The sequence below is a fragment of the Phragmites australis genome, chromosome 1, assembly GCF_958298935.1.
Source record: "Phragmites australis chromosome 1, lpPhrAust1.1, whole genome shotgun sequence".
NCBI classification, from domain to species: domain Eukaryota; kingdom Viridiplantae; phylum Streptophyta; class Magnoliopsida; order Poales; family Poaceae; genus Phragmites; species Phragmites australis.
This window is the reverse complement of record NC_084921.1, coordinates 51,520,431-51,548,281: the sequence shown is the minus strand read 5'-3', so window position 1 is coordinate 51,548,281 and position 27,851 is coordinate 51,520,431. Positions and strand designations below refer to the sequence as shown.

At 41.0% G+C, this 27,851-nt stretch overlaps 3 protein-coding genes across 3 annotated transcripts; 1 reads left to right on the top strand and 2 right to left on the bottom strand.

The window, feature by feature from the left end:
- Positions 1–591: 591 nt before the first annotated feature.
- On the top strand, positions 592–1,777 carry LOC133890658 (ethylene-responsive transcription factor ERF008-like). Its single transcript, XM_062331137.1, has one exon. It carries the CDS (start codon positions 868–870, stop codon positions 1,432–1,434), a length of 567 nt encoding a protein of 188 aa, XP_062187121.1. The 5' UTR covers positions 592–867; the 3' UTR covers positions 1,435–1,777.
- A 1,607-nt stretch (positions 1,778–3,384) lies between these two features.
- Positions 3,385–6,466, bottom strand: LOC133926125 (uncharacterized). The gene is made up of 3 exons (XM_062371905.1): positions 6,152–6,466; positions 5,186–5,334; positions 3,385–4,257 (listed from the first exon to the last, which is right to left on the bottom strand). Exons 1-3 carry the CDS (start codon positions 6,375–6,377, stop codon positions 3,580–3,582), a joined length of 1,053 nt encoding a protein of 350 aa, XP_062227889.1. The 5' UTR covers positions 6,378–6,466; the 3' UTR covers positions 3,385–3,579.
- Positions 6,467–11,149: 4,683 nt separating this feature from the next.
- Positions 11,150–14,696, bottom strand: LOC133886009 (abhydrolase domain-containing protein C22H12.03). Its single transcript, XM_062325737.1, is given in 12 exon segments — positions 11,150–11,236; positions 11,404–11,575; positions 11,668–11,784; positions 11,884–11,951; positions 12,067–12,168; positions 12,277–12,329; positions 12,446–12,499; positions 13,618–13,720; positions 13,810–13,853; positions 14,021–14,111; positions 14,527–14,553; positions 14,634–14,696. Coding segments are annotated over 12 exon segments (981 nt in total).
- Between the last annotated feature and the right edge of the window lie 13,155 nt (positions 14,697–27,851).

The window sequence follows — 27,851 nt, the reverse complement described above, 5'->3', positions numbered from 1 at the left end:
AAGTTGAACTAGTAGTGCCCAAGTCTGAATTCTGCCGCGGCCGGCGGTTGTAAATCCGAAGTGTCAGATTTCTGGGGAACGCGTTCACGTGTCCTGTAATGGTGAGTGTAAGACCCTGCTTGGCAAAGTTAGATACCAGTTTCACGAAGGATTTGTAGTTCGCAGGTTACAATGAAGTAGATTAAGCATATTTTTAGTTTAAAATGTAAATAAAATAACTTATCTAAACATTTTTATTGTACCTATAAACTCAGTTTCATCATTTTTTTAAACTAGAGATGCATACCTCTGAAAATTATTATTATAGCTAGAACTTTTGCAAACAAACTCTAACACTCATCAGCCAACCGAAACAGAAAAAGTTCTTAAAGAAAAGGAAACCAACGTGCATATATATCCAATCCAACTGCGAACTGCCGACCAGAGGCCGATTCTAGACGTTGTTGACTGTCAAAGTACTCGAAAAGGAAAGTCAGTACGAAAGTTTCTTCAAAGACGTGTGGTCAGCTGGACACGTCACAGCTAAGTTTGATTCCTTCTTCTCTTCTAGTATCTCTCGTCTGGGCCGGAGAGACAAGACAACGACGTCAATATCCTCACCGGCCTGCCTGCCGGAACCGTTCACCACCACGCCGCCCTCACAGTACACATCTACTCGATGCGGCTTCATTTTTCTCAAGGTCAAAACCGAAACCATGTCGGCGCGCTTGTCAACTCATCACTCCAGGGTCAGCTTCAGGGAGTACCTATATATGTACGTACGTGCAATTCGAAGGTCAGCTTGTGCCACAGCAAGCTTGCAAGTCAAGAGAGCCAAGAGAGGTCGATCTTTTCAGAGCTCGCTCAGGAGGCTCGGCAGAGCGCGCAATGATGCGCGGGCCGGGAGTTGGCCAGGCAGGGGAGCGGCGCGGGTACAAGGGCGTGCGGCGCCGGCGGTGGGGGAAGTGGGTGTCGGAGATCCGGGTGCGCGGCACGCGGGAGCGGCTGTGGCTCGGCTCCTACGCCACGCCCGAGGCGGCCGCCGTCGCGTACGACACGGCCGTCTACTTCCTCCGCGGCGGAGGTGGCGACGTCGCGGCGCTCAACTTTCCCGAGCGCGCGGCAGCCGCGTACGGTGGCGGCGCCGGGGCGGGCCGGCTGTCGCCGCGGTCCGTGCAGCGCGTTGCGTCCGATGCCGGCATGGCCGCTGACGCGCAGGCGCAGCTCGTGGCGGCGTGGGACAGCGCGCCCGCGCCCGTGGCGAGGCACGCGGATCGCACTGGCAGTGGCAGCGCGCGAGGTGGAAGCACGCGGCCGCACGGGGATACCGACGCGTATGCACGTATGGGCCATGCGAATACTAGTAGAAACAGTGCAAGTGCTAGTAGGGAGCATCTCGTTTCTGGGGAGATTAGCGTGGATGACGTAGAGATCCATTTTGATGTAACTAATTAAAAGATACTCCTACTTCAGTGCTGATGTTTTTTAAAAAAAGTAAGGAGCGTCTTATTCCGACATCTTAATGATCTAAATCCTCTTATTTTACTAGGATGAATTCAAAGGTGAATAGTAAATCGTGAGAAGATGAACAACAGTAGGATGACAAACAGTACAACGGAGATACTGCAGCATCAAATACTGTAGCGACATTACTGTTTATATATCACTGTAGCATAAAAGCCTAACTGTTCACCCATGATCCTATGCTCGTGGTGGACACTCCACGACGAAGTCAGGTGATCCGTTTCCATCTATATAAGGTATAGACTTAACTATTCATTATTAAAAGATTTAGCCATTGAGATGTGTATTTTTTTCTAAGCATGGAGCTGTGGATGTGCCCATCCATTTATGCTCCTAGAAGCGCACTTGTGTACCACTATTCAACTGAAATGTCTCAATGTTCAAGAACTGATCTTTGACTTTCATAAGGCGGGGTTATAAATGAGAGTCTCTCGTTTTTCATTGTACTTCATCAATTGTCTTATTTGTTACATATTTCTTTTGAAACCATCGTTGTCACATCCCATTCTTACTTATAAACTTAAAAAGTCATTTGCTAAGTAGACATTTGTTTAACACCAAGATCTTAATACCTAATATATCTTGATCTTTAGGTCTACATAAGATCTCCATTTAATCTATCTATCCTTTTTCTTATGTTCATCACTCTATCTAAAGAACCTAGAGTCCTAGACCTATACTAGTCTAATTTCTTATGAATTCTCTATAGACTAAAAAAGGATATCATGTACTTGCCTAAACTACTTAGTAAAGAGCTGATTAGAATTAATCACTCACCAACAGATAGATGTTTACCTTTCCAGCTACTTATTTCAAGTGTTCCTTAGCCTCACTCCAATCTTTGATAGTGAGAGAACCTAAATTAAGTGTTCCTCAGCCTCCCTCTAATCTTTATTATTTATCTTCGATGATGTATAAGAATTCTGAGATATTTAAAGGGTAACTTCCATCTTGGAGTCAGATATTTGTTTCTTCTCAAAGTTTTTCACCTCTCCGTAACAAAATAACTCATTTTTATGAAAATTGATCTAGACCAAACAATTGCTCAAATGTACAAAGTATGCTTGCCCAAACTTCCATCTATAGAGATGAAGAAAAAAGCATGCAGACATAGATGAAACCATGGACGCGATTATTGGCACGCACGAAACAAAAAGGTATCCGTGAGCGCAGCACGAGCTGTGCTCCCTTCTGAATTCCTGCCAATATTGCAACCTTCCCAACTTTGGAGAGCTCGCGGACAGTCAGGTCATCTTGTACGGCTGTGTTTCGGAGTTCGATCAATTGGCCGCATGCCACTAATCTGGACCAGGGCAATTTTCTTCAGTTAGATGCAGGCTAGTGATTAGAGCTCAAGTCTCATCAGATGCAATAGGCACAACAGAGATAAAGGGTATGTTTAGTTTACTTCTAAGTTTACCAGTCTAAGGTTAGTCATACTATAAATTATGTGAGAAACTTGATTGGCTATCACAACTGGGACAAGTCACACTTTATTAACTCATTTACTCACATCCTACATTAATTTTGAAACTAACTTTATCATACTTAGACTACCTCCAACGGATTCCCTTCACGGTCAGATTCCCGTCGTGAAGGGATTCCCGTTCCCTTCAGTGCTCCCAACGGTTTCCCTTCACGACGGGATTCCCAGGGTCATTCCCTTCAGGACGGGATTATCTCTTCTTTCCCTTTACGATTCCCTTCGAAAGTAAACTGTTGGAGATGAGAGGAAATAAAGAGAATGAGAACAAGAAAGGGAATCGGAAAGAGAACGAAATGAAGATAATATGGTTAGAGATAGTCTTATAACACAAACTTAGAGCGAACCAAACAGGCCCAAAGTTGCAACTTTGGGCATGGCAGGTAGGAGCCGTTGGATAACAAACTACACATGCTCATGTGCCACATCGTTCTCTCACTATCAAATGAAAGAAAGTAAAGCAGTCCCCAGACGCAACTACTTAGACCAGAGTGATTACACTGGCTACAAGCCAGGTCAACTTGTCAATTATGTACAAAATGACCACATCAACAGTGGCAAACTAACTATGCTGAAAAGCAAATAGGCCATGTTTACAGGCCATCCTGTTTTGGCTTTTGGCTCAGCTCTGAGTATTGGCCTCCCATCAGCTGCAATATCTCAGTCCACAGGCAAGAAGGATCTGTTGTCAGCGCGTCGGTTATCAGGCCTGAGCTACAGGAAGTCACAGCCCAGTATCCCGCATCAATCTCGCTCAACAACTGATCATGATCCCAGGCTGAGTACCCCACATAGAACTTCAGGTCTTCAGGCTTAACTGCACCATTCTTCAGGAATATGCTAGCCTTCTCCAGGTGAGTCCAGAAACCGAAGCTGACACCTGGTACCACCTCTTCAAACCCCTTGATGGGTCTGGCATCATTAGTTCTCATCAAGAATATGCTCATATCGACAGGGCCTCCAAACAAGAGGGAGCAATCACCAAACGGAGTTGCCTGCTCGGCGAAGGATGGGTTCACATGTTTCATCTTCGTGTACAGTGGACGGTTCAGGATGATACCAAACGGGCCATCATAGGCATCTCTTGAACCTAGTCTTAAGAGAAGGATGACCGTTCTCTCAAAGGTACTGTTACCATCAAGCTCTTCTGTGGCAACCAACACGCACCCAGACTCTGGCATTGGAATAGAATGAGCCCACTTCCGGGGAAGACAGTATGCTAGTCCATCCTTAGCTGTCTGCCGTGGATCATTTGCGTCTACTGTTTGCTCCTGGTTTCAATGCATGACAAAACATAGATTAGGAAAAGGATTTAAGGCCAACTCAATAACAGATTTCTTAACCAAAACACCAATTGGCTTCAGGTAGAGACAGGCTATTGCATTGCTAAAGGAGAAAAAGATGAATCTTACCTCTACATCAGTCATTGAGTGTATAGACAAGACAAAGTGGAAATTTTTTGGGACAACAAAAAAGGAAAATAAGACACTGTGATGTATTAGCAGTGGAGCACCGAAAATCTTGTTACACTACATAACGGAAACGATCTAGCAGTATGGTATTGTTTAAGGTGAAGAAATTCACCTTTAGCTACCCTATTACATTGGCGGGAAGCTTAACAGGAAATGGATGAAGAAGACTCGCATGTGATAACCATACAAAATTCCTATGTCAAAAGCAGAGTATGTGCAAATAGGCGATGATGAGAAAAAGCTTCAGTCAATTCAGGATAATCTCAAGTCTCAACTTTCTCTGCAAGCGAAGAAGTAAGAGAACTTGTAATCAAATTGACTATAGAATAACTAAAACAGGATTCGTGCCATGGACGATCGAATATCTAGTTTTCGTTGTCAGATGGCAATTTCAGCAGTTGTGACGGTAGGTACAACGTTGGGTGAACATACAGGACAACTGAATTTACAGAGATTGCTATTGCTTTCTTTCCCACATGATGCTAACAAATCAGTGTAAGTGAAGCAAAATAGTCGTTCCACCTAGTATAAAATTCCGCACGATGTATATGCCTAGCAACTTATGTAAAGAGCTACATTATGGTGCATGCCAAAATCTCTTGGTGCACTATCTAGCAAGAATGAAATTATAAAGATCAAATCACCTCAAGTTACTTATTTGGGCAACATCTGTAAGATAATGAAGAGCCACAGCTGGAACAAATTAGATCAAAAAGATCAGTCTTACCAACTTTGGAATCACAAAGCTTGCTCTCACATCTCGCCAATATGATAAGTTGCTAGGTATATACATCGCGCCATTTGATTTTTGTTCACCATGATTTTGGCTCGTTCGGTTGGAAGCATCTTCACTGGGAGCAGATGCATCACCTTTCCCTGCATGCAGAAATCATCAGTTCAACACAGCCTAAAGATAGTTCATCAACCGCAGTTCATTCCTTTCTACTAAAGGTTTCAAAATAATCATAGAAAGAGAATATTACAATATTATAATAATGCAGTTATTTTGAGGAAAATGTTACGATAATGTGTTTATCTGATGTAGATTGCAAGAAAGATGAAAACTGCCAAGTGCAAACACTGCATAACCCAAAATTTCCCCAGTTTGCCTTCAATAAAACTAGATGATGTACACTCAACTGAAATGTTGTATGTACCTAAATAAAATGAGATCAAACTTACCTTAATATTCTAATTCAGCAATGCGTGCGTAAACTAAGCTGTGCGGTTGGACAAATCAAATGCAACAACCAGAACTCCAAACAATTTCTAGTCACAAAACATTTGTTTAATCACAAACTGTCGCAAAAGTATACCAATCTTCACATAGACCCGAAAACCCCCATTCTTCTAGCTGATTAAATACACAAATTCACCCTGTACCTCACCAACCATTACAAATAGAAATTCACAGAGACAGGTACACCTTTCGATCACAAATTGTACTATAATTATCACTAACCGCGATGCAAAGATCGAGTATTTCTACCTACCATTTTATTACCCAATGGAAGCAATCTCCTAAAGATGACAACAAAATCGCACAATCCCAGAGCCTATCACTTCAATCCGAACCCGATCTACAAGGATTTGACCATTTTCCACATCCAAATCGTCGCCGAGATCCCACTGTTCCCACTCCGATAGTAGCAAGCCACACCGAAAGCATCAAAACTTGGTCAAGAAGACCTACCGGAAGTGAAGGCCTTGTTCTTGATCTCCTCGTCGCCGTCCTCCCTGTTGTTCTTGCTCTTCCTTCCCGATGCGCTCACCGCCAACCTCGGCCACCGTGCCGGCTGCCCCACAGCCAGCGAGCCGATCTCACCGGCGGCGGCAAAGGGGGACGACGACGCCGGCAGGGGGTGCCTCCGCGTGAGGCAGGGCCCACCTGCCTTCAGCTTGAGGGCCCACATGTCCATTGCTGTGAAGGGGCGGGTGAGTCGGCCTTCGGGTCGGGATGGAAATCACCGGAAGCAGAGAGCAAGGCAGCTGGGCCCTGGTTCCCTCCGTAATTGAGTCGTTAGCTTATACGCCGTTTTTTCCCCCCCTTTTTTTAGGGGAATACGGCTTGTTTGGTGAAATAAATCAATTGGCTCCGATCATAAATACGCGTCGTTTAAATAAGACGTGGTCTCCAACATATAGATTTGATTAAAAAAATTAATTAGAATATATTTATAAAATCCATTGAATTTGTGATATTATGAAAGCATTTTTCGAAACAAATGTTCACATATGCTAACGATGTTAACAATCAGTCGAGTACGATCTTACTGAGCCAGCTCCGGCTCAAGGTGCAGCATCCCTTAACAAAATTACAGAGACATCCTCCCCCTCGATGATTTTTTTCACATATGATATTAGGATTTCTAAACTAAATATTAAATTATTATTAGTCAAATTTTAAAAGTTTGGCTAGATTTTTTTAATACATACATATTTATGATTGAAATAGAGTAATTTGATTTAAGCACATGTTAACTGGTATGTATATGCTCCGGAAAAGAAAACATGGCATGTATGTATTTGTCACACTGTGACGCCTTAGAGGGACTGCAATATGCTAGAACCTATATTTCCGATTGGTCTTGTGGACTCATTAATGAACATAATTATTATTTGAGGACACATAAAAAGATAAATTAATATTTGGGCTTCTGTATGGCTGTGCTCCCTCGCTTGTGCAAAGTTTCTCTTTCCCTTGCCTGCGCAAAGTTCTTTCCCTCGTCTGTGCAAAGTTTTTTCCCTTGCTTGCACAAAGTTCGCTCCCTTTAATCTGCCATGCTTACTCTAACCTCCAAAATTGCATGGCAAGCATGCGCGTGCCACACAAAGTTCATCCTGAGGCTGCGATGAAGCTTAGGAGGCAAAACGAAAATTAGAGCCAAGATTTGAAGCTCAATTTCACTCCATCCCTTAGTCTTCTTCTTGGTATAAATACCCAAAGTCATAGCTAGCAAAGTTCATCATGAGATTCCTCTTCCTTCTCTCTTCTCTTTCATCCTCCATTAGCAGTATGCTCTGGAAGAAATGGCCGAGATAATCCATGGGCTTGAGCTTGATCTAAACCACCCGATCCCTGGTTTTCAACTAGACCTCAACCAATCGATTCATGAGTTTGATCTCAATGAACCGGTCCAGCCGAAAGAAGGTGTTGTGCAAATTGATTTGAACCATCTAGTCAATTGGGAGGAGATTGATGGAGTTTCGGTCTTAATGACCCACTCTTTAGGGAAGATATTGAAGAAGGTTAGGTTGATTCGTTTATGTTTTTCCAGTCTGGTCTATTTAGTTTGCTTCTTGTTCATAATTTGTGGCTTGATCAGACAATCATGTATCTGATGAGGATGAAACTGAAGTGCTCATTGAAGATGTGGAAACAAACGTAAGTGGAGATGTTAACCTAGACTTGCCAACTGATGATGATGATGGTGACAGCCATGCTGATCATACAAATGGTGAGTCAGATAACCATGCATGCTGAGCATATAGATTTTGATTGATTACATATACCGATTTTGATCGATTTTCTTTATGGTATATATGTGGATGACAATGGTCGTACAAGAAGGAATTTTCTAACTGATGACAAACGTAGAGCCATTTGGGCTATGCTTTTGGAGAGGACTACTCCTGGCATGTTGAATCATGGAGTGACAAAATCCGTAGCCCTTGATACCAGTGTGCCTCTTAGGGTTGTGCAGCGTATATGGCGTACTGGTAAGCTTGGCGGGGGTGTGCACAATGTTAGCAATAAGAGGGCCAAGAATTGTGGATGTAAACGAGTAAACGCTGATCCTGAAAGCGCATCTAGACCCTTTATGTGGGTTTTGATGATTGATGACAAACGATTAACAGACTAATATGTTATATGAGTATTTGAATAGTTAAAAGTCCCAATGATGAAAACTAAAAGACGTTGGTGATCCCTAAAAATGAAGGAAGAAGACGATGCTTGGTTACTCCTATGGTTATAACATTTTATTTTGATTTGAGTATAGGAATGTTATATTATTAAGAGGGATGTAACGTTGAAGGCTTTGTTATGATCTTAGTGCTCAAAGTTTATCCTTAGAATGAGAGACAAATTTTATAATATGAACACTTGGGTTGAAAAAGTATCTGAGTGATTGGAAGTTCCGATCTGGGTATCGGAAGTTCTGATGTTGATCGGAATGTCCAGGGTGTTAAAATTTTCAAGCACTCGGGGAGTTCTCGTTAGAATTGGAAGTTATGATATTTTGGTTAGAAGTTTCGATGTTGATCGGAATGTCCGGGGTGTTAAATTTTTAAGCGCTTGAGAAGTTTTTGTTTAAATCAGAATTTCCGATGTGTATGGTCAGAAGTTTCGATGTGTGTATTTCTCCAGTTTTAGTTTGAATCGAGCAAGTCAATGTTGTTACTTTGCGCTAATCGAAAGTTCCATCTGAATATCGGAAGTTCCAATATAGGTTGGAAAAGTGCGTAACGGCTAGTTTTTTAGCATACCCTATAAATACTCCCTAAAGCGGAGAGGGCACGTCGCGCTAAAGCGGTGGGTCCGATGCCCTGCGAAAGAGCAAATATCTTAGGTGTACTCGATAGAGAGCATATAATATAACTTGATCTATTTTCATTCTCTAACGCATGTTTGGTTTAGCAGTGGCACGCTATTAAGTTAGTCTTTAGGTATAGCGTGCATACCAATATTTGTTATCGTCATCTATTTATGGTTAGGTTTATTCGTGCAGTGATGAAAAACCTCATATCGCATATAATATTTATCAGTGTATGTAACGTCTATACTGGGTTATATGATAATCATACTTTACAATTATTATTGTTCAACAAATTAGATTATGTATCCTTTCGACGTTACTTTCTTAAAAAGTTACCTACACAAATACATTAAATGAATAATAAAATATCGATAAAATTACGTTGAAACAAATTTACACACACTCACTCATCTAGTTCATTTCTTTATTTATTCGCACGTGTCCTGATAAAACTATATTATGCTACAAAACCAGCCTTTTCCTTTCTTTATTTTATAGTGAAGCACGACACCACGTGAGTTGAAAAAAGCGAAAAAAGTGAAACAACGCGACCGTCGCACCGAAAGCACCGACCCGACGCGGTGTGAGCAGGGCTGACCTATTCGGCACCTGAGGAATACAGAAATTTTTGGTACCTCAGGTATCTAAATCGATTTTTCGGTGTTTGAGGTGCCGAATATATGTACTAGATTTGTAAATACGCCGATATGTTATCTATTTTAGCAAATATGGTTACGTCTGTTGGCTATTTTTAGAATTTTGCCCTTAGTAACCACGCAGCAGCAGTACACAGCTTCGATGTAGCAGAAGGCGTCCACAATCATAGTCACCTTCCGTTTGGATAGACTTTTTTTTAGCTTTTTTCTGAAAAAAGACAGAAGCTATCCAAACAGCTAACTTCTGGTCCTGATTTCTGGTGGGTTTTGGCTAGATGAGGAAGTGACTGTGGCTGAAATACACTAAAAGCTGATAAACAAGTTCTGACTGTTTTTCTTCTTCTGATTTTTGATGTGCTGAGAAACTAAAATTTTATTATAAAAATCAACAACCAAAATTTAACTAGGTCTGCGTAGTTTGAGAGCAACAAAAACCCTAGTTATGCGCCAAACCTCATAGACCCTGCATGCTGCAGTTTTCTGTAAAAGCATGTATAATAGGATGCTTAGAGGAGATGTTTATAGAGAAAAAATCGGTTTTTTTAACTGCGTAGCACAAGTGCTCAGGCAAAATGTAAGGTGTTTACTTAAGCATCGATATTTATATTAGTGTTAACAAGATAGTTAATTATATTTAAGTATATAGTTTTAATTTGCAACGTAAATTACAACTTTTAAGTATATATAGTCTTTATTTACATTAAAAATTACATTTTTTATATAAATGTTTAAGACTCCTTTTTTAAAACACCTAACTATAAGCATCTAGCATTATTCGTACTCTGATAAGCTCAAGCGGCAGTGATATGCGATAACTGCAAGTTCGTTCGCGAGCTATGGTCATCAGCTTTGCACCCCACAAATATGAAAAGTAGGTGAACACGTGAAGCGTTTTGCCTAGTTATCAACCGTGTGCAACGATAAAGACATAAATCCTCTGCAGTAAACTACATATCTCAACGGAGAGTTTAGACCCTTTTCTACTCTCTATAATGAGTTTGGTCAAAATAACATCCTCGATGAGTTTCGACAAAATGCCACTTTTATTATTCTCATTGATAATTTGACATTTAGTCCTATTCCTTTTCATTTTATTTTTCGCTCTCCAGACCATAGGAAATGACCGAAAAATCCTATGTTTTAGATTGACCATACTTCCTATATTTTCCATACCTAGCGTAGAAATCCTAGATCAGTGACTGCCACGAGCTCAAACACGGCAGCAACATATGGCAGCGTGCTTGACCCTCAAGCTCCAACTCAAGTGCCACGGTTGCCTCCGACCTACTAAAGCCACCCTGATGGTATCGCATCGCTCGCAACGATCGGCTCGAACTTGTCCTTCAGGGCAAGCGGCAGCAGTCCTGCTCTGTCCTAGGCTCACCTCTCCCTCCTTCCCAACTGTCCTCTCAAATACAAATTTCGTGACACCATTCACGCGTCTTTCTATTCATGCCATTGCCTCCGCATATATAGTGTCATCTAGGGTTTGGTACCTCAGTCTTGCATCCCTCTTACAGTAGTCTCGATCCGAAAGGTTGATGAGAGAATCCTAAAGAGACCATTTGGGTTGTCTGCATGAACCTGAAAGGAAACGTGGGGAAAAAATTAATCTTTTGGGCAGTGCATACGTCTGTCAATCTGTGTGTAAACAGCACCATAAGTCCTAACGAGCACAAAAAGGTTTTTCCAGCGGTGGTAAAAAGTAAATGCCAATGTATCTAAGCTACAAGGAGGTATTGCATGGATACCCAGTGTCCAGCATCTTCAAGCACATGCATTTCAACTCCTCCGCCCTCATCTGCAGTCAAGTCCTCTGCAGTATGAATTCTTTGGAGGTCTTCAAGAGCCCATCTATGCAAACTTCGCTCAGCTTTTAGGAAATTAAAATGAACTCCCCTCGGTACATTTTCTACAATCTTCCTGAATGGAATAACCAAAGATTTACCATAATCTAAGTTAGTATCTAACATACTTTATTTAGATGATCTCAACTGGAATAAACAAAGATTTACCATAAGTTAGCATCTTCATAGGACTTGTACATCTCAGAGATGCCCTTTAAGTCAAAAGTCCATGAGAAGCTCGAAGATGATTGTGGTCCTAATGGACTGCTTCGTCGGAGATTTGTGGTCAATCAACAGATAATTGAAATGCCTTCAATTCATTGAAGAGTGTGAAATAGAGTAACTAGAAAGGGCATCTTAATAAAAAGGTTAGTATTCAAGAATACCCGTGCAACATCCACAGAAAATTGTCCTTAGACAAGAGCATCCACAACCTCCTGCTTTGAAGAAACCTGGACTTCAACAACAGAATGTAAATGATGAATTGTAAAGCACCCACTGAGCAATTAAATGTATTAGACTATATGCAGTAATGCAAGTTCTCTAAGATAATTTGGAAAGGCCTACCTGCATGGGCATTCTTCTGAGGAACTCAATAAGTTCAGCAGGATGATCTTCGCCATCTCCCCCAGCATGAACTGTGCCAGGAGTAGCATCAAGAACCCATACCTTTTAAGGAACAGAATATGAAGAAAGTTAGCACAAAAGAGAAGAAATAATAACAGCCTGGCCATTTTCACTACAGTGACAACATTCAGAGCAGGAAGCCGAGCTCACCGTAACAGGACGAGCAAGCGGTTTTGCAGCTTGTTCTACCATACTCAAAGCCACTGCAAAACACATTCATGAGTACTGGGAGTCTGGGACACTTTTTGCTTACAAAAGAAAGCCATTTCTAAGAGGTAAACACATATAAAATATGGAAAACAGAAGCAAAAAGAAAAACCTTTTCCACCGAAGCTGTGACCAACCAACACCCGAGGGTTTAGCCTGAGCTGCACTATATGTTGGATTTAGTGTCGGTGCATAGAATAAGGGGTCCCTTGCTAAGAAGAGTCCGCACAAGGGAGTGTTAGCTAGAGGTAGATATTTTTTCAAAGATCGTGACCTTATCGTGAGACCAGGCAAGTCTCTCGCGACCAGCCTCTGGTCGCGGAGGTAAAGCCCTACAATCAGCCTCACTGGTTACAGGATAGATATTTCATCTTAACCTATCAAGTCGCATTAAATACTATCTAATCAAGTGTTTTCCTTCCTCGGACACCCCCTCCAACAAACGAAGTCTTGGCCGACACAGATGGATAGTGTTTCGTCCCGTAGCATTAAATGCTATGGGATGGCATTACAGATAGGCGTAGCGCCGCACGACAGATGGGATGGCGTCGCAGGCGGGCATGCGGTGTGGGGCGAGACAGGGCAGATCGGTCAACCAGTGTAGGGTAGTTGGTTTCGTCAAGGCTAGACCAGTCACGTTGTTGGTACAGTTTGTTTGTATGTACACCACTCCTGCTATATAAATAGAGGAGAATTAGACTTGTAAAAAGGAAGGAACACATCTATAAACAGTTTCATACTATACATAAAAGAATACACAAGACGTATGATTGTTATTTCACGCGAGGTATGAACTTGAATAACCCTGGTGTTCTTAAGTTCATACACACGCACACTGAATACGTCGATCACGCACCTATCGTCCGGTATACTCCGAAAGTATTGTCAGGGATTAACTCTCGACAAACAGTTTGAAAGATTAAGAAATAACTAAATAAGAGACAGAAACAAATATAACATCGAAGATATAAAAACAGGTGCAGTGCCAGGTGACAGAGCACTTTGTAATTTACTTCATGGCAATCAACATTAAAATACCAGAACCTTACCATCTGCATTTTACTATATGATTCTGATGTGTAAACTACGATGTCAAGAGGTGGCCCAAGTTGCCAAACACTTGGAATGCTCCTGGTTTCTCAATGCATAAAGATTGATGTGGAATAAAAACATACTGAGGTATGTACAATATTTTTTCAGACAAGCTAACCATATCATACCGATATTCAGTATCACTAACTCATTTAACCAATCATATAGATATTAGCAGTGACAAGAAGCTACAAACCAGCTTTAGAACATCAAGAGCAGTTGAAGCAACAGAGTGTGGTCCCCGTTTCTTAATTGATGCTGAATCGCCATGGCAACGCAAATCAACCAAGAGGAACTGCAAGAAGAGAAGCCAGATATCAATCCTTTTTGCTTTTTTGCAATGTCAAACAATTCAGACCATCATCGGAATGATAGATTAATGACCTGCCACATTGGAAATTCCTGAGCCAACCTCTTCGCAAAAGACCCTTAAAAAAATGGTCAGTTAGTTTTACAATTTAATACCCCTCACAACCAAAATATAAAAATATCTCAAAATAGTTTGCTCAATTGCAGAATCGATAGAAAATGTGAGATGAACCAATACACGAGGAAAACAAATTACAGAAGTAGAAATAGTGCACTGCTCTTTTACCCCAGTTTTTCCTACTCCCAAGGATGCCATGCAGGAGAACAGCTGTCGGTGGATCAGGTATTGATTTGTCCATAAACGAATTCCGTTGCACCTAAAGTAAACTGTTGAATATGACTATCTTGATTGCAACTGAACATTTCAACATAGAGCTAGTTTCACAAATTATGACAAATCATTGTAGTATGTGCAATACTTAGGGCCCGTTTGGTAGAGTTCTTCCTGATTCAAATTCTCTACGAGGAATGATTCTCTGGAGAAAGTGATTTTGTAGTTGAAAGTGATTCTCTAGTGATTTTCTAAAATAAATTATATGGAGAAAGTGATTTTTGCGAGAAGTGAATCAGGGGAAACTGTTTTTTTTAGCTCCCTAACTTTTAGTTCATTTCAGATAATCACTCCCACGGATTTCATTCAGGAAGCTAAAAAATGAAAGCTACTGTTTGGCAGAGCTTCCCCTGATTCCAGCCGGGAAGCTGCTTTGAAAGCTCTGCCAAACAGACCCTTACAAGACTGTCTTGAACCAAGTCATAGGCCTACGGGAAATAAACAGAAAAGATTAGTAAGCACAAGGTGTAGGATGGATCCCATATAGATACTCTGAAAGCTTCCTTACCAGAACTCCAGTAGGCTTGTCAACATCCGGCTGGTAAGCAACTCTTGTGTCCGCCAAAGCCATCTGAGCACAATTGCATGGAGGGCATAGCAATGACCTTGAATTGAAATTAGTCGATATCAACCGGTGACAGCCACGAAGATTCTCCTAAAATCAAGAAGCAAATGTACAATCACAAAGAAAAGTTCAGAGTTGTGTTAGTGATACAAAATTGGATAATTTGGACAACAGGGTTAACAGATGCCACAAAGAATTTGCTCATGCAGGCAAGCCAATGCTCATGCATTCATCACGGCAAGCCAATGCTCATGCATTCATCATAACCGTGACGGGCAAGCCAGTTACTGCTGGAAAACTATGTAGCACTGGTAAAGTATAGGATTGCAGCATCTGTACTCTGCAGACTATAGCTATGGTCACATTACGAGATATTACTGTTCAGAACCACCACTTACGGCTACAATATACTACACTGATCACTACTGCAAATACTTCAAATTGCACAAAATTCTCATTAAAACGAGCCATCATAAGTTGAAATAATGACTGGTAAGTCCATTAGACCCTTTACCCTAATACTTTGTTCCTTCTAAAGGCTCCAAGCAATGGATTGGATTTCAGGACACTCATACGGCAACAGACTGAGACCAACAGAATCCACGCTATGAAATTAAACAGTCTATGCAGGACTATCAAAATGTAAGAAGTGTCTCAACACAATGGTATCTAAGCTTCAATAGCAATGAAGGTAAACTCTTATAGTTGCATCGTCTTGATGTAACAATGAGAGTATGAGCATATGATCTCGTCGCAGATTCCGAGATGAGCCGTACAAATTTGAATTGGATGCCAGTTCGTTCTTGCTTTATGACGGTGGATTGTTCGGACATAGTTCAGCGGTTTTAACCTAGTGCAAGAGGGCATTGATCCTGCCGAGTTGAGCTGCCATTCCTTGGTCGGAAGAGTTTGAACCCTCTGCGAAAATGCAAGGAAATAATCTAATGGAACCCGGGGACAAAAGTTCTCTGTCTATTTCTCGTCCTTCATTTGCACATGAATGCCAATACGGCATTTCTCTGTTCTCGGTCTAGTGGGTACGATCAGTCTGTGGTATTGGTAGCTCGTATGTCACATTCAGCTCTTTCTTCATACTAACAGATGCACCTAGAAATAATGCACAATTGCACCAACGTACTAATAAGATGGAGCATAACCACACAAGCTTTTCATGCAATCATAAACAGTTGGAGAACATCTTAATCAGCGCTGGTCTTCAGACTTGAATGTTCACCTGACGCGGATGATACGGTTCAGACTGGACTGCTTGAGATCGGGCTCCATATGAACCTGGTAAGACGTCAGGTTAACAAAGTGACCAATAGTCAGAGACCAGTTCATAACCCCAGCCCCAGGGAGGAAACTTAAAACTCAAAGGGAGCAGACGTTGTATCGAGTGATGCAGGTTCTAGTAACGCCTGCAGGCTAGGGAAAATAACTGACACTAAAAAACTTAGTTCTGAGAGAACTGCGTGCATCTGCAGTCTCATTCTATGGCGCCGTCAGGTTTCCTTATCGAATTGTGCTTCAACCCAATAGTAAAACAACAAAAAAAAAGATTTTTTTTTTACTTTCTTAATTACAAGCACTTGAAACTAAAAATAACAAGGAGAAAGTTGACATAAACATGAAGTACAAGTAGCTTCTTTTTTTTTTCATGCTGGACCGCTGCCTTCTTGAATTTATTCTCATCGGTCCAGGTTCAGCTATGATGGCTTCTGCGGTACGCGTTTCAGAGGGTCCTGATCGATCTCCATGTCTGCATTTTTCTCCCTTTTTCTGTTGCGGATATTCATTGGATAAGGAATGGACACCTGAACTATCAGACTGCATGAATGCTGCACGAACAAAGAGAATCCCAGGAAGCAACATTATCATCATTTCAACTTGTCTACCTGATATCACACGACTCATATGTTGATTTTGCATTACTGTTGGGAGTGTACCATGCGTTGCTGGTCATTATCTGCATATCTCCCGTGATATTTGGCATCATGTCAACAGTGTTACTGATTACAGATACTGCTGGTATTCGCAATCACACTGTAAACCTAAGATAATGGAGCTGCCCATTTATGACAGTGTGAAATGGAGAGAGGATGTATAAAGATTACTGCTGTTCTATCTTTCTCAAAATTATCCGTACATCGGACACTAACACTGTACTTGTTCCAATTTTCTTTCCTTCTCAAGTACCACTATTTTTTTAATCGAACTGGTAGAAGAGTTGTCTATTGTATTAATGAGAAAAAAAAAGCTCTACAGGTTAAGTTGCTCCCTTAATTAAGGAGAAATCGAGTAAAAACCACGAACACAACGTATAAACAAACTAGTTAAACTAGATCTAGAGCACTGTAAAGAACGATTCTAACACTTGATCAACTACCAAGCTAAACTAAGTTAAAGATGATAAAAAAATCCACAAACCTAAGAAAGTCAGACCGGATCATCAGTCCTATAAAACATGGAGAAGTTAACTCCCAAGTGACACTCAAGGAGGATACAAGGCCAAAGACACCATCATCATCTATTCCAAAAAACAATTATGTTTCCACTAGAGAAACCTCCAGAGTAGACGGGGACAGCCATGGAACCTCGACTCAAATGAGCTTTGATTTCACCCACATGAATTTTAGCATCGCAAAAAAAAAAACAAAAAAAACAGCGAGTAACTTGAATTCAGGTACATGGCTGACTTTTACCTGAGTTGCAATAGACAACTTCACAGTTTGACCTAGCAAGAATGGACGACGAATCTAGTGAAGTTCAGTGAGCCTAGCCAATAGATTAGATCCCCACGCATGGAGGGTACCTTGGCCCTGTCATGCATCATGATGCAGTTGGCCTGCTCTAGATAGACCAACCGATTGAAAAGATGGGAGAAAAGATCCGGGGAGAGAAAGGTGGCATGCATTGATGTTTTGGAGCCCTCAATGATGAGGCACTCGTGCAAAGGTAGACATGGCAAAGCGCTCTCACGCCCATCCGTTTGCATTGTTCGCTTACTCAGGGGCTGGGTTTGTTGGCAGCTGGGACATATCTTATAGCATCAGCAATTCAGCATGCATGGCTTGGTTGATTGGCACCTGTATCTAGAACTAGCAGCTGGGCAGCAGTGCCCTTGAATGATTGAAGCCATGAAACCTTGCTGGTTGATTAGTAGTTAGTTAAACACAGTACTTTCCTAGAAAAGAATACAGTAGCAGTACTATCTGTCTTCTGTCAGAAGACTAATTTAGTAAATGGATCACTGAATTCTGATGAGATGACTGACTAATGTTGCTCTGATTCTGTTGACCTTAATTTACCGGTCATGCATGGTGAGTGCAGAATTGGTTGACGAAGGGCAAAATACCTGAAAGATCGACCTGGGTTTGTTTGTTCTCATCCTTGTTATTCCTGGAGATCGATCAGCTACTGGGACATGCCTAGAATTATGAGCAGGGCGGACGCTTCCACAGGGAAGATTCTTGCAAGCGCATCTCACCAGATGCGTGCGAGTGTTTCTGACAAACCAAGAGAATACGTGATGATTGATATTTGTGATAAATCATTAATAATGTTTGAGTTGAGTTGAATTTGATTAGTATATGTTTATTAATGCTGGTTCTTATTCATAATTAATTTGAGTTGAAAGAAAATAGAATTGGAACGATTTTATCTGAATCCAAGTAATTTGTTCTCACCGATTATCTGGTGCTAGAAAACTTGTTTCGCCGGATGATCCGATGTGGTGTTGATACTGATGTTGATGCCAGATGTTTTCAGTTTGGCGGCAAATTTTGAAATAGACACCAGATGGTCCGGTATTAGCTACTTATGTGCACCGGACTATTTCCAGTAGAGAAGGATGCAAACTGGACTCCGGTGAGTGGTACTCACTAGACAATCTGGTGATGAGCTATACAAGCACTGGAGAGTAGACCGGAACTTTTCTTACAGATAGAAATTGTGAAGTCTAGTATAGTGGTACTTAACGGAAGGTTCGGTGTGTGCAGGTTTGAACACCAGACTAATCACTGGATCATTTATTGCAGAGGGATTGAAACAGTGTGTTCTGGTATAGATGAAGGCACCAGATGTTCTGGTGACTAGATAGTGAACACCGGAGCAATGCATCGGATCTTTTCTTGCAGAGGCGAGATTCTTTAGTGCATAAAGGAGTTGGACTCACCAAATGGTCCAGTATTCAGAGGCAAAACACACTAGAATATCTGTTGTTCAAGATTTCTACATGATATGCTTTTAATTTAGGATTTTTTTTTATTTTGAGCTAACCTTAAGATGGTTTGGAATAGAAGAAGCAGTTTGCTTGTTTTATAGTGTGCAAGTAATAGATGCGACTTAGCGGTCGACGGCGAGATGATCCGGACCAAGCGGGAGGCTTGGTGCCAAACGATCAAGAGGTCGGATAGAGTCAAAGGTGATCCTAGTGGTACAAGCGGAGGTCAAGCAAAGCATGGATGGAGAAGGATGAAGACAACGTGTTGACAAAGTTAAGCAAAGGGGGTGCCGGTGCAAGTGACAAGGCAGCCCGGGGGATTGGGAGCGGGAGAGACTTGTCGACGATCAAGATCTCAAGATGGAATACACGTGTCGATATCGAAACACTTGCTTAAGGCAAAGCATATGGCGGCTAGTCATGCTTTGAGAAGCATGCTATGGTTTTGCGGTTTGGCCACAAACCATGGAAAGACTGAGGGTCACGTGGTATCACCGCGAAGCTTGCATCGAGGCGAAGCTAAGTAATGAAGAAGTCATGACCGTTCAATAGAATGAGTGAAATCTGAACCAAAATGCCCTGATGTTAGGTAGGAGTGCACTATCGGTGAAGGGTATTTTGGGAATAAGAAAACTTAGGGGCTAATGAAGCTCTTAGGGGCTATAAATAGAGGAGTAGAGCTGTGAAAAAGCCTTGAGTCAGCCATTTAAGAGCCTAGTGATAGGTTTTGGAGGAGAGAAGATAATAAGCTTAGTCTTTGTAATAGACTAGAGCTTTTGTAAAAGAAATAACTTTGTAATATGTTAAAAATAAGATTGACATCTGTTCTTAATGAAGTTTATTTTCTCGCATGAGTTTGTGTTCATCTCCTTCTAGTCTCCTTTTGGTCCCTTGCCTTCGGTGCAAGTTTTTTGATTTTCTTGTTGATTTTCATTTTTGCCTTTAAGTTGTGATTTTTCAACATTGAGAAGTTGTTCTTCTTACTGATAGAGGCATAAACGTTCATATACTCATGTATTTGAGAGGGTCTTGAACCCCCTTGCCTCTAGATCATCAACTTGGAGAGTTGCTTCTTTCGGTATTTGTCTTTGCTTTGTTCTTCGTTCAGGTTTCAAGCTTTTGTGCTCAAAGACACATGGAATGGTCTTGAATAGAGCTTATAATTTATATTCCATTCATGAAGTCATATTATCTTGGAACTTTCTTTATCACTTTGTCTCTCTAAAATTTATGCTTCCATTTGTGCATTTTTTAGGAGCATTAGGTGAACTAGGAGTATGCCATCTATTTCGTAAGAAATTTGTAAGGCATCTATTCACCCCATCTAATCGCCTATCTTGGTCCTATAATTGGTATTAGAGTCGGTTTGATCACTAGTTGATATTAACCGGTTTTGTGATCTATAGGCAACATGGAGAGAAGTAAGAAGATCTGTTATTCGATGGACGAGACTTTTCGTACTGGAAGGTGCACATAGAGGTTTATTTTCTAAGCCAAGAAAGTGCAATATGAGAAGTCGTTGGTTCCAACTACGAGATTCATACTGCTCTCACGACTTAGATTCAAATCAAATAGTATGAGGACAACAATAAGGCCAGAAATATTTTGTTCACTAGCCTGCAGGATCCAGCACCTCTGTACTGTCAAAGAGATCTTGACTACTTTTAGTATCTTCCATGAAGACACTAATCAAATTAAGGCCAAACGGTAACCACATACAACCAAGAATAGCAAATGTTTATGCAAGGCCCGGTGAATCTATGGATGCTATATTTGCTCATTTTGATGGAATTGTGAGCAACCTTAGATCAACTAGTGTTTTGCCCTACTCTGACCATGAGAGGACGATCAAGCTTCTCTATGCTCTCGATCGTAGCATATGAGAAGTGAAGATCTCGAGCATTAAAGAGTCACCAAGTTACGACACCTTAACTTGTGATTAACTCTTTAGCAAGCTCAAGTCCATCGAGATAGCCAATGTAGCTTGGATTGGTCTCAGAAACCCTCCGTCTCAGAACATAGTGTTGGTTTCTGAACTTAGCGGTGGCAACTAGTCGGGAGGTGGTGTTTTTTGTGCTAACACTTTATCTAGTGGATTTGCTTTGTCATCCCTTGTTTCTATCACAGAGGTGCAGGTAGAGGTATTTAATGATGAGGACCTTGCCCTCACTATGATCGGAGGAGGGGTGGCTATCGAGCCAGCTTTGAGTGTGGTGACACCACCCACCTCAAGACGAACTGCCCCAATCTCAAGAATAAGGAGGATAGTGACCACGACTACAACAAGCACAAGAAGGAATAAGAAGCTCTTCTTTAAGAAGAACCAAGATAGGATGACCAAGAAGGCAGTCAAGGCGGCTTCTAGGGCGTTTGTAGCAGCTTTCAGTGACATCGACACCTCATCAAGCGAAGAGAAAAGCTCAGAGGAGGAGAAACCACAAGTGAAGAACAAGAAGAACACCAAGGACTTTACCGGCCTCTGCTTCATAACGGATGACAACAACAATGATAGTGATCCCGAGCTTGATCCTTCTGATGTATTATCTTCCTACGACTAGCTTTGCATCCAAGTCGATACCTTGAATGATGCTCTTGTTAGTCAGGAAAGGTTACTTAAGAAAGTTGTGCGTGAGTCAAGGGATCTTATATCTAAGTATGAGTCTGTGTCTTTTGAATTTGCATTGCTTAGGTCTAGGCCAGATATTAAGGAGTGCGAGAGTTGTTTGATTGTCATGGCTGAACTTGATGAGCATGGGAATGTGCATACTCAAGTCGCCTGTTGGCTTGAAAATTATGAGAAGAACCTCTTTAAGGAGGAGTCTAGGTCTACTCTCTTGGGCTTTTGCAAGAATTTTCGTTTGCTTGCAAAGGATATTGAATTGAAAGGCAAGCACCTTAAGGAGTTAGAAACTAGATTGGAGAGTGCTGGGTGTTCGAATGATGTACAGCCGAATTGTCCTACATGTATTATTTTTTAGGACAAGCTCAGTTGGGTTAGAGGGCAAGTCCAAAAGCTTTTGACTGCAAATGAGTACATCCTTCTCTAGTAGAGAAGTGCTCAGAGGGCAAAGGAAAAATGAATTTGATTGACTAATACCAAGATGTGTGCTGATAAGGTGGGTTTGGCTCTTGGGTTGGATTTTGAGAGTGTGGTGTACAATGTGGAGAGTAAGACTACGTCCATCACACCTACTACACTAGATGCTGAGAAGTCCAAAATCAATATCACACCACCGTCCCTTAAAAAGAAACACATACCACAACTCAACAAGAAGAAACCCGCACAACAGCTCAAGAAAGCTCCACAACCTAAGGTGAGAGCTCCTATGAGAGAGCTCAGAGTGACCGGTAATCGAGCTCCTAAGAGACTTTAACATTTCACCTACTGTTAGAGGGAGGGTCACTTGGTTGGTTTTTTACTTTCGTCGTAGGAGAGATGAGCGATGTGAATGAGATTGAAGTACCCGGGACATTTACCGTCCCTCTGTTGATGTACATGAGTCCTTTTCTCGCTCATATCCACGAGTCTCCAGTGCTTTTTAGTCTCTTCCTAGAGGCGTTATCCGGCGTGGATCATACCATGGTTTATATGGTTTTGATCCACGTGCTAGAGTCCTTAAGTCCCAGCGCATTGTCATACCACATTTTCCCCATCGTGGCACTCGCCTTCAGCGCGCTTGTATTGATTTACCTACACCTGATTTACTGCTTCATGGCGGATGACCCAGTATTGGATTCCCAGGAGGTGTATCACTAACCCTAGTATTAAGCCATCCACCTATCTTTCTTTTTATAAGTAGGTGGCATGTGGAGGCCTAGAGAATAAGTAGCTCATTAACTCTAGTTGTTCACGTCACATGACCAGAGAATCATCATAGTTCTTCAGCCTCACATCGACAAAGCATCACAAGTATATCACATTCGGGGATGATCGAAAAGGTAGAGTAAAGGCTAACAAACGGTAATGGTAAATAAGAGTTTCACTTTCAAAGATGTGACTTTGGTTAAGCATTAGGGATACAACTTACTTTTTGTATCTCAATTGCTAGATGTGTACTTGGAAGTGCGCTTCAAGCGCAATATTTCTCGAGTTTTTAATTCTTCTGCCGCTTTGGTTTGTAAGATTTCTAGAGTTAAGAGAGTTTTTGGAGCTGATTTTTTCGAGCCTTCTGGTTCTTCTTCGTGTTTACTTGCTCAACCTTATTCTGGGTTTTGGATGTGGCATAGGAGACTATGGCACATGAGTTTTGATTTGCTTACTCGGTTGAGTGTCCTAGCCTTGATCTGAGAATTATCCAAGCTCAAGTTTGAGAATAATATTGTTTGTGCTCCTTATCAGTATGGCAAGATGGTTGTCACTTCTCACCCATGATTCAATCTGGTGATGACTCAATGACCGGGAGAACTTCTCCATATGAACATTGTTGGTCCTTTCTAGGTTTGTTCGGCGGGTGGGAGTATGCACTTGTCATCGTTGACGATTTCTCTCGCTACTCTTAGGTTTTCTTTCTTGTGAGCAAGCATGAAGTGTTCTTACACTTTCAGAGCTTGGTCTTGAGATTATTCGAGGCTCTTCCTAGTGCATTGAAAGCAATTCATAGTGATAATGACACCGAGTTCAAGAACTATCTTTTTTATGCTTTCTGTCTTGTACATGGCATTAAGCATCAATTTTTTGCCACACGTGTTCCTTAGATGAATGACGTGGTTGAAAGAAAGAACAAGACTTTGGTGGAGATGGCTAGGACGATGCTCAATGAGCATATGACTCCTAGGATGTTTTGGGTTGAGGCCATAAACACAATATGCTACGTCTCCAATCGAATTTTCTTGCACTCGATCTTGAATCTAACTTCTTATGAGTTACATTTGGAGAGGAAGCCAAATATTTCACATTTGAGAGTTTTCAGTTGTCGGTGCTTCATCCTAAAGCGTGACAATTTTGACAAGTTCGAGTCGCGCTCTTCTGATAGTATTTTCTTGGGGTATTATCTTCATAGTCATGCTTACAGGGTCTACAATCTTGATACTAACACTATTATGGAATCCTATGATGTGACATTTGATGAGTCAACCCCCTGTGCTAGTTCTGTCTTTGAGTGTGGAGGTGTTCAGGAGATGAGCGATAGCATCTTTGTAGATGGCGACCTTTCAGCTCTCGGTGAGAACGAGGATGATCCACTACTTCTCTCGACTATACCTGTTTTGGAGTTAGATCCTGCTTCTTCTACTCCAGTAGAGGGTCTTGCAACATCTACATCCACTTTAGTTGCTCTCGAGCCTGCACTAGCTGTGTTTGAGGGGGAGATTCTCTCACGGCGTGAGGCCTCTCAACACATTCAGCGGTGACACCCTTCACACACGATGATTGGAGATCTCAATGAGAGGGTAACGAGGTCAAAGTCCGTATCTCATACTCACTTTACCGATTTTACATTTGTTACTTTTTTTCAAGCCCTATGATGTTGGACATGTCCTATCTGATTCAAATTGGGTCAATATCATGCATAAGGAGTTAGAAATTTTTTTAGATAAACCAAGTTTAGGTCCTTGTAGAACCACCTCCCAATGTACACATCATATGCACAAAGTGGGTTTCCAAAAACAAATAAGGGGGGATGGGTCAGTAGTGAGAAACAAGACTAAACTAGTGGCTCAGAGTTTCACTCAAATAAAGGAGATAGACTTTAGAGAGTCCTTTGCACCCGTAGCTAGGCTAGAAGCTATTATGATTCTTCTTACATTTGCGGCATCCAAGGGTTTCAAGTTGTATCAAATGGATGCCAAGAGTGTGTTACTAAATGGTTTCATTCAGGAAGAGGTCTATGTCAAGTAACCCTTGAGCTTGAGCATCCCAAATACCCATATAAAGTATACAAGCTTCAGATGAACTTTGTATGGACTCAAGCAGACACATAGGGTTTAATATGATAGGCTTAGGTCTTTCTTACTAGAGCATTGGTATGTGATGAGATCAGTCGATAAAACTTTGTTCACTCTCAGGCATGGCAAAAAATTTCTACTTGCTCAGATTTACGTGGATGATATTATTTTTTTTGGCTCTTCTCATACACTTGCGACCAAGTTTGCAAAAACTATGAGTAGAGAGTTCGAGATATCGATGATGGACGAGCTTAACTTCTTCCTTAAACTTCAAATCAAGTAATACAAGTAAGGTACATTCATCCATCAGACGAAGTATATTAAGGAGTTGCTGAAGAAGTTTGACATGAGCGACACGAAGCCCTTGGCTACACCGATGTGTATATTGATCGTGCTTGATCCAGATGAAGATGGCAAGGCGGTGGACCAGCGGGAGTTCAGGAGTATGATTGGCTCCCTCCTATACCTGACGGCTACAAGATCGGACATACACTTTATCGTCTGCTTATGCGCTCGCTTTCAAGCTTCACCATGGACGTCTCACCACCAAGCAATGAAACGTATTATGAGGTATCTCAAGCACATTCTCGAGTTTGTACTTTGATTTTTTTCTTCTTCTTCGCTTTCTCATCAAGGTTTTTCAAATACGGATTTTGCTGGTTGTAGAATTTACAGGAAGAGCGCCTCTGGTAGTTGTCGTTTATTGGATACTTCTCTTGTATGTTGGTCTTTTCGCAAGCAGTCTAGTGTTACGCAGTCCACTATTGAAGCTGAATATGTAGTTGTCGCTAATTGTTGCTCATAAATTTTGTGGATTATTGATACCTTAAGTGATTTTGGGTTAGATTTCAAGAGTGTGCCACTTTTATGTGACAACACTAATCCATTAGGCTAGCCAATAACCCAGTCCAGTTTTTCAGAACTAAACACAGAGATGTGAGATTTCACTTCTTGAGAGATCACAATGAGAAGGGGGACGTTGACTTGAAATATATTGATACTCAACACCAGCTAGCTGATATCTTCACCAAGCCTCTAGATGCTACTAGATTTGCCTTTTTGAGAGGAGAGCTTGGTGTGTAGTATCCCTATGGTATTATGTGAGGGAGAGTTATTTTTGTACATACTCTATCTTACTCTTGTTGTATTTGTATTTATATCGTATTTTGTAAGATATTCATAGTAGTTAATCTTTACTTATTTGTTCATTACATTTTTTTTACTAGTTGTGAATTTGTGTTAAGTGTAATAAATATATGACAAATTGTGCAAGGTTAAATTCTTTTTTAGATATGGCATGAAATCTGTTGAGCTAGCTTGTGTTTTCTAAGAATGAACTTGAAATATGAACGTAATCGCTTCTAATCCTTGAGTATTTGCTTTAGTTTAATCAGTGTTTATATTAGAGCTGGTTCTGTGAAAAGCTTGTGATAGGCTATTTTGTTCAATTCAGCAGATTAGGGTATTTGATTTTGTCTATATAAATATTTAGACCATGATTAACCCTTGAGAGAGTATTTGCTCTTTTATGTCGTAAAGACACAACTTGCTTTGGCTTTATGAAATATTGCATATCTTGACTCCTATATTGAGTTAATCGAATAAATGATCGAATTTTGAGTTAAAAATTGAATCCAATACGGTGACTTAAGGTTTCATGTGGTTTGCTAAAGAAGTGAACCCATGTTCACTTAAGGATAGTTAAATAATCAAATATCTAAGTTAACTTATGTTTTGTAATATGCTAAGAATGTTCTTTTTTATCTTGGCAAACTAAAGCCTGGATTGATATGTGGGTGTTTGCATAGCTCGTCAGGTTAAACTTGGTTGTCTAGTTTGAACTTGACATAGCACCAGTTTCCCTAATCTTTGCACTGATCATAAAACGGTAGATGTTTTTGAGGTGATATTTTTTATAATTGAACAACATGATCAAAACTTGCTATACTCCCGATGCTTATGATATGAAATCACTTTGAGACTTTGTGCTTCTTTGAGTTATATTGTTTTCTCCTCATAGTGCTTTAACATCTCTAGTCCTTGCAAAGTGCTTTGTGATCTATATATGAAGCTTGGTAGGTTTGTATTGTATTTACACATCTTTTGCTTTACCCAAGGGGAGTAAAATAGGCGAAATTGCATAAGAAAGTGGAGCTTTTGCATTCATATGTACCATTTTTACATTCATGATGAATCTATTGTCAACAAGGGACAGAGAAAAATAATTCAAGAGAGAGAAAATCCTATGTCATGAGCTTTGATTGCTTCTTTTAGCTTCGGTCTTTTCCAATTCTATCTTATGCTAAGTGATTTTGTTCTTGCTTTTCTTTGGTTTTTGATCACTTAGATGTGCTTATTGATTCTCGTGCTTCAACTCTTTCTTTAATCTTCTTGTGTGTTGTCAATAGACTCGTCAAGGGGAGATTGAGAAATCAAATGGATAAGTATCATGGTTGATATGTGTGATGAGTAATTGATAATGCTTGAGTTGAGTTGGAGTTGGTTAGCATGTGTTTGCTGATGCTCGTTCTTGTTTATAACTAACTTGAGTTGAAGGAGAATGGAATTAGAACGATTTTCTCTAAGTCCAGGTGATTTGTTCTCACCGAATTATCTGGTGCCTGGGAAATTAGCTTCACTAGATGATCTGGTGTGGTGCTGATGCTGACGTCGGAGGTTTTCAGTTTGGCGAAATTTTTTGAAATAGGCACCGAATGATCCGATGTTGGCTATTTGTGTGCACCAGACTATTTCCAACTGAGAAAGATGCAAATTGGGTTTTAGTGAGTGGTACCTATTGGACAGTTTGGTGATAAGCTATGTGAGCACCCGAGAGTGCACCAGAGTTGTTCTTGCAAAGAGAGTGAAATTATGAAGTCTAGTGTAGTGGTACTCACCGTAAGGTCAGGGGTCTGCAGGGTTGAACACCAGACTAATCATTTGACCATTTCTTGCAGAGCGATTGGAACATTGTGTTCTGGTAGAGATGAAGGCACCGGATGTTCTGGTGACTAGACAGTGAACACCGGAGCAATACACCGGACATTTTCTTGCAG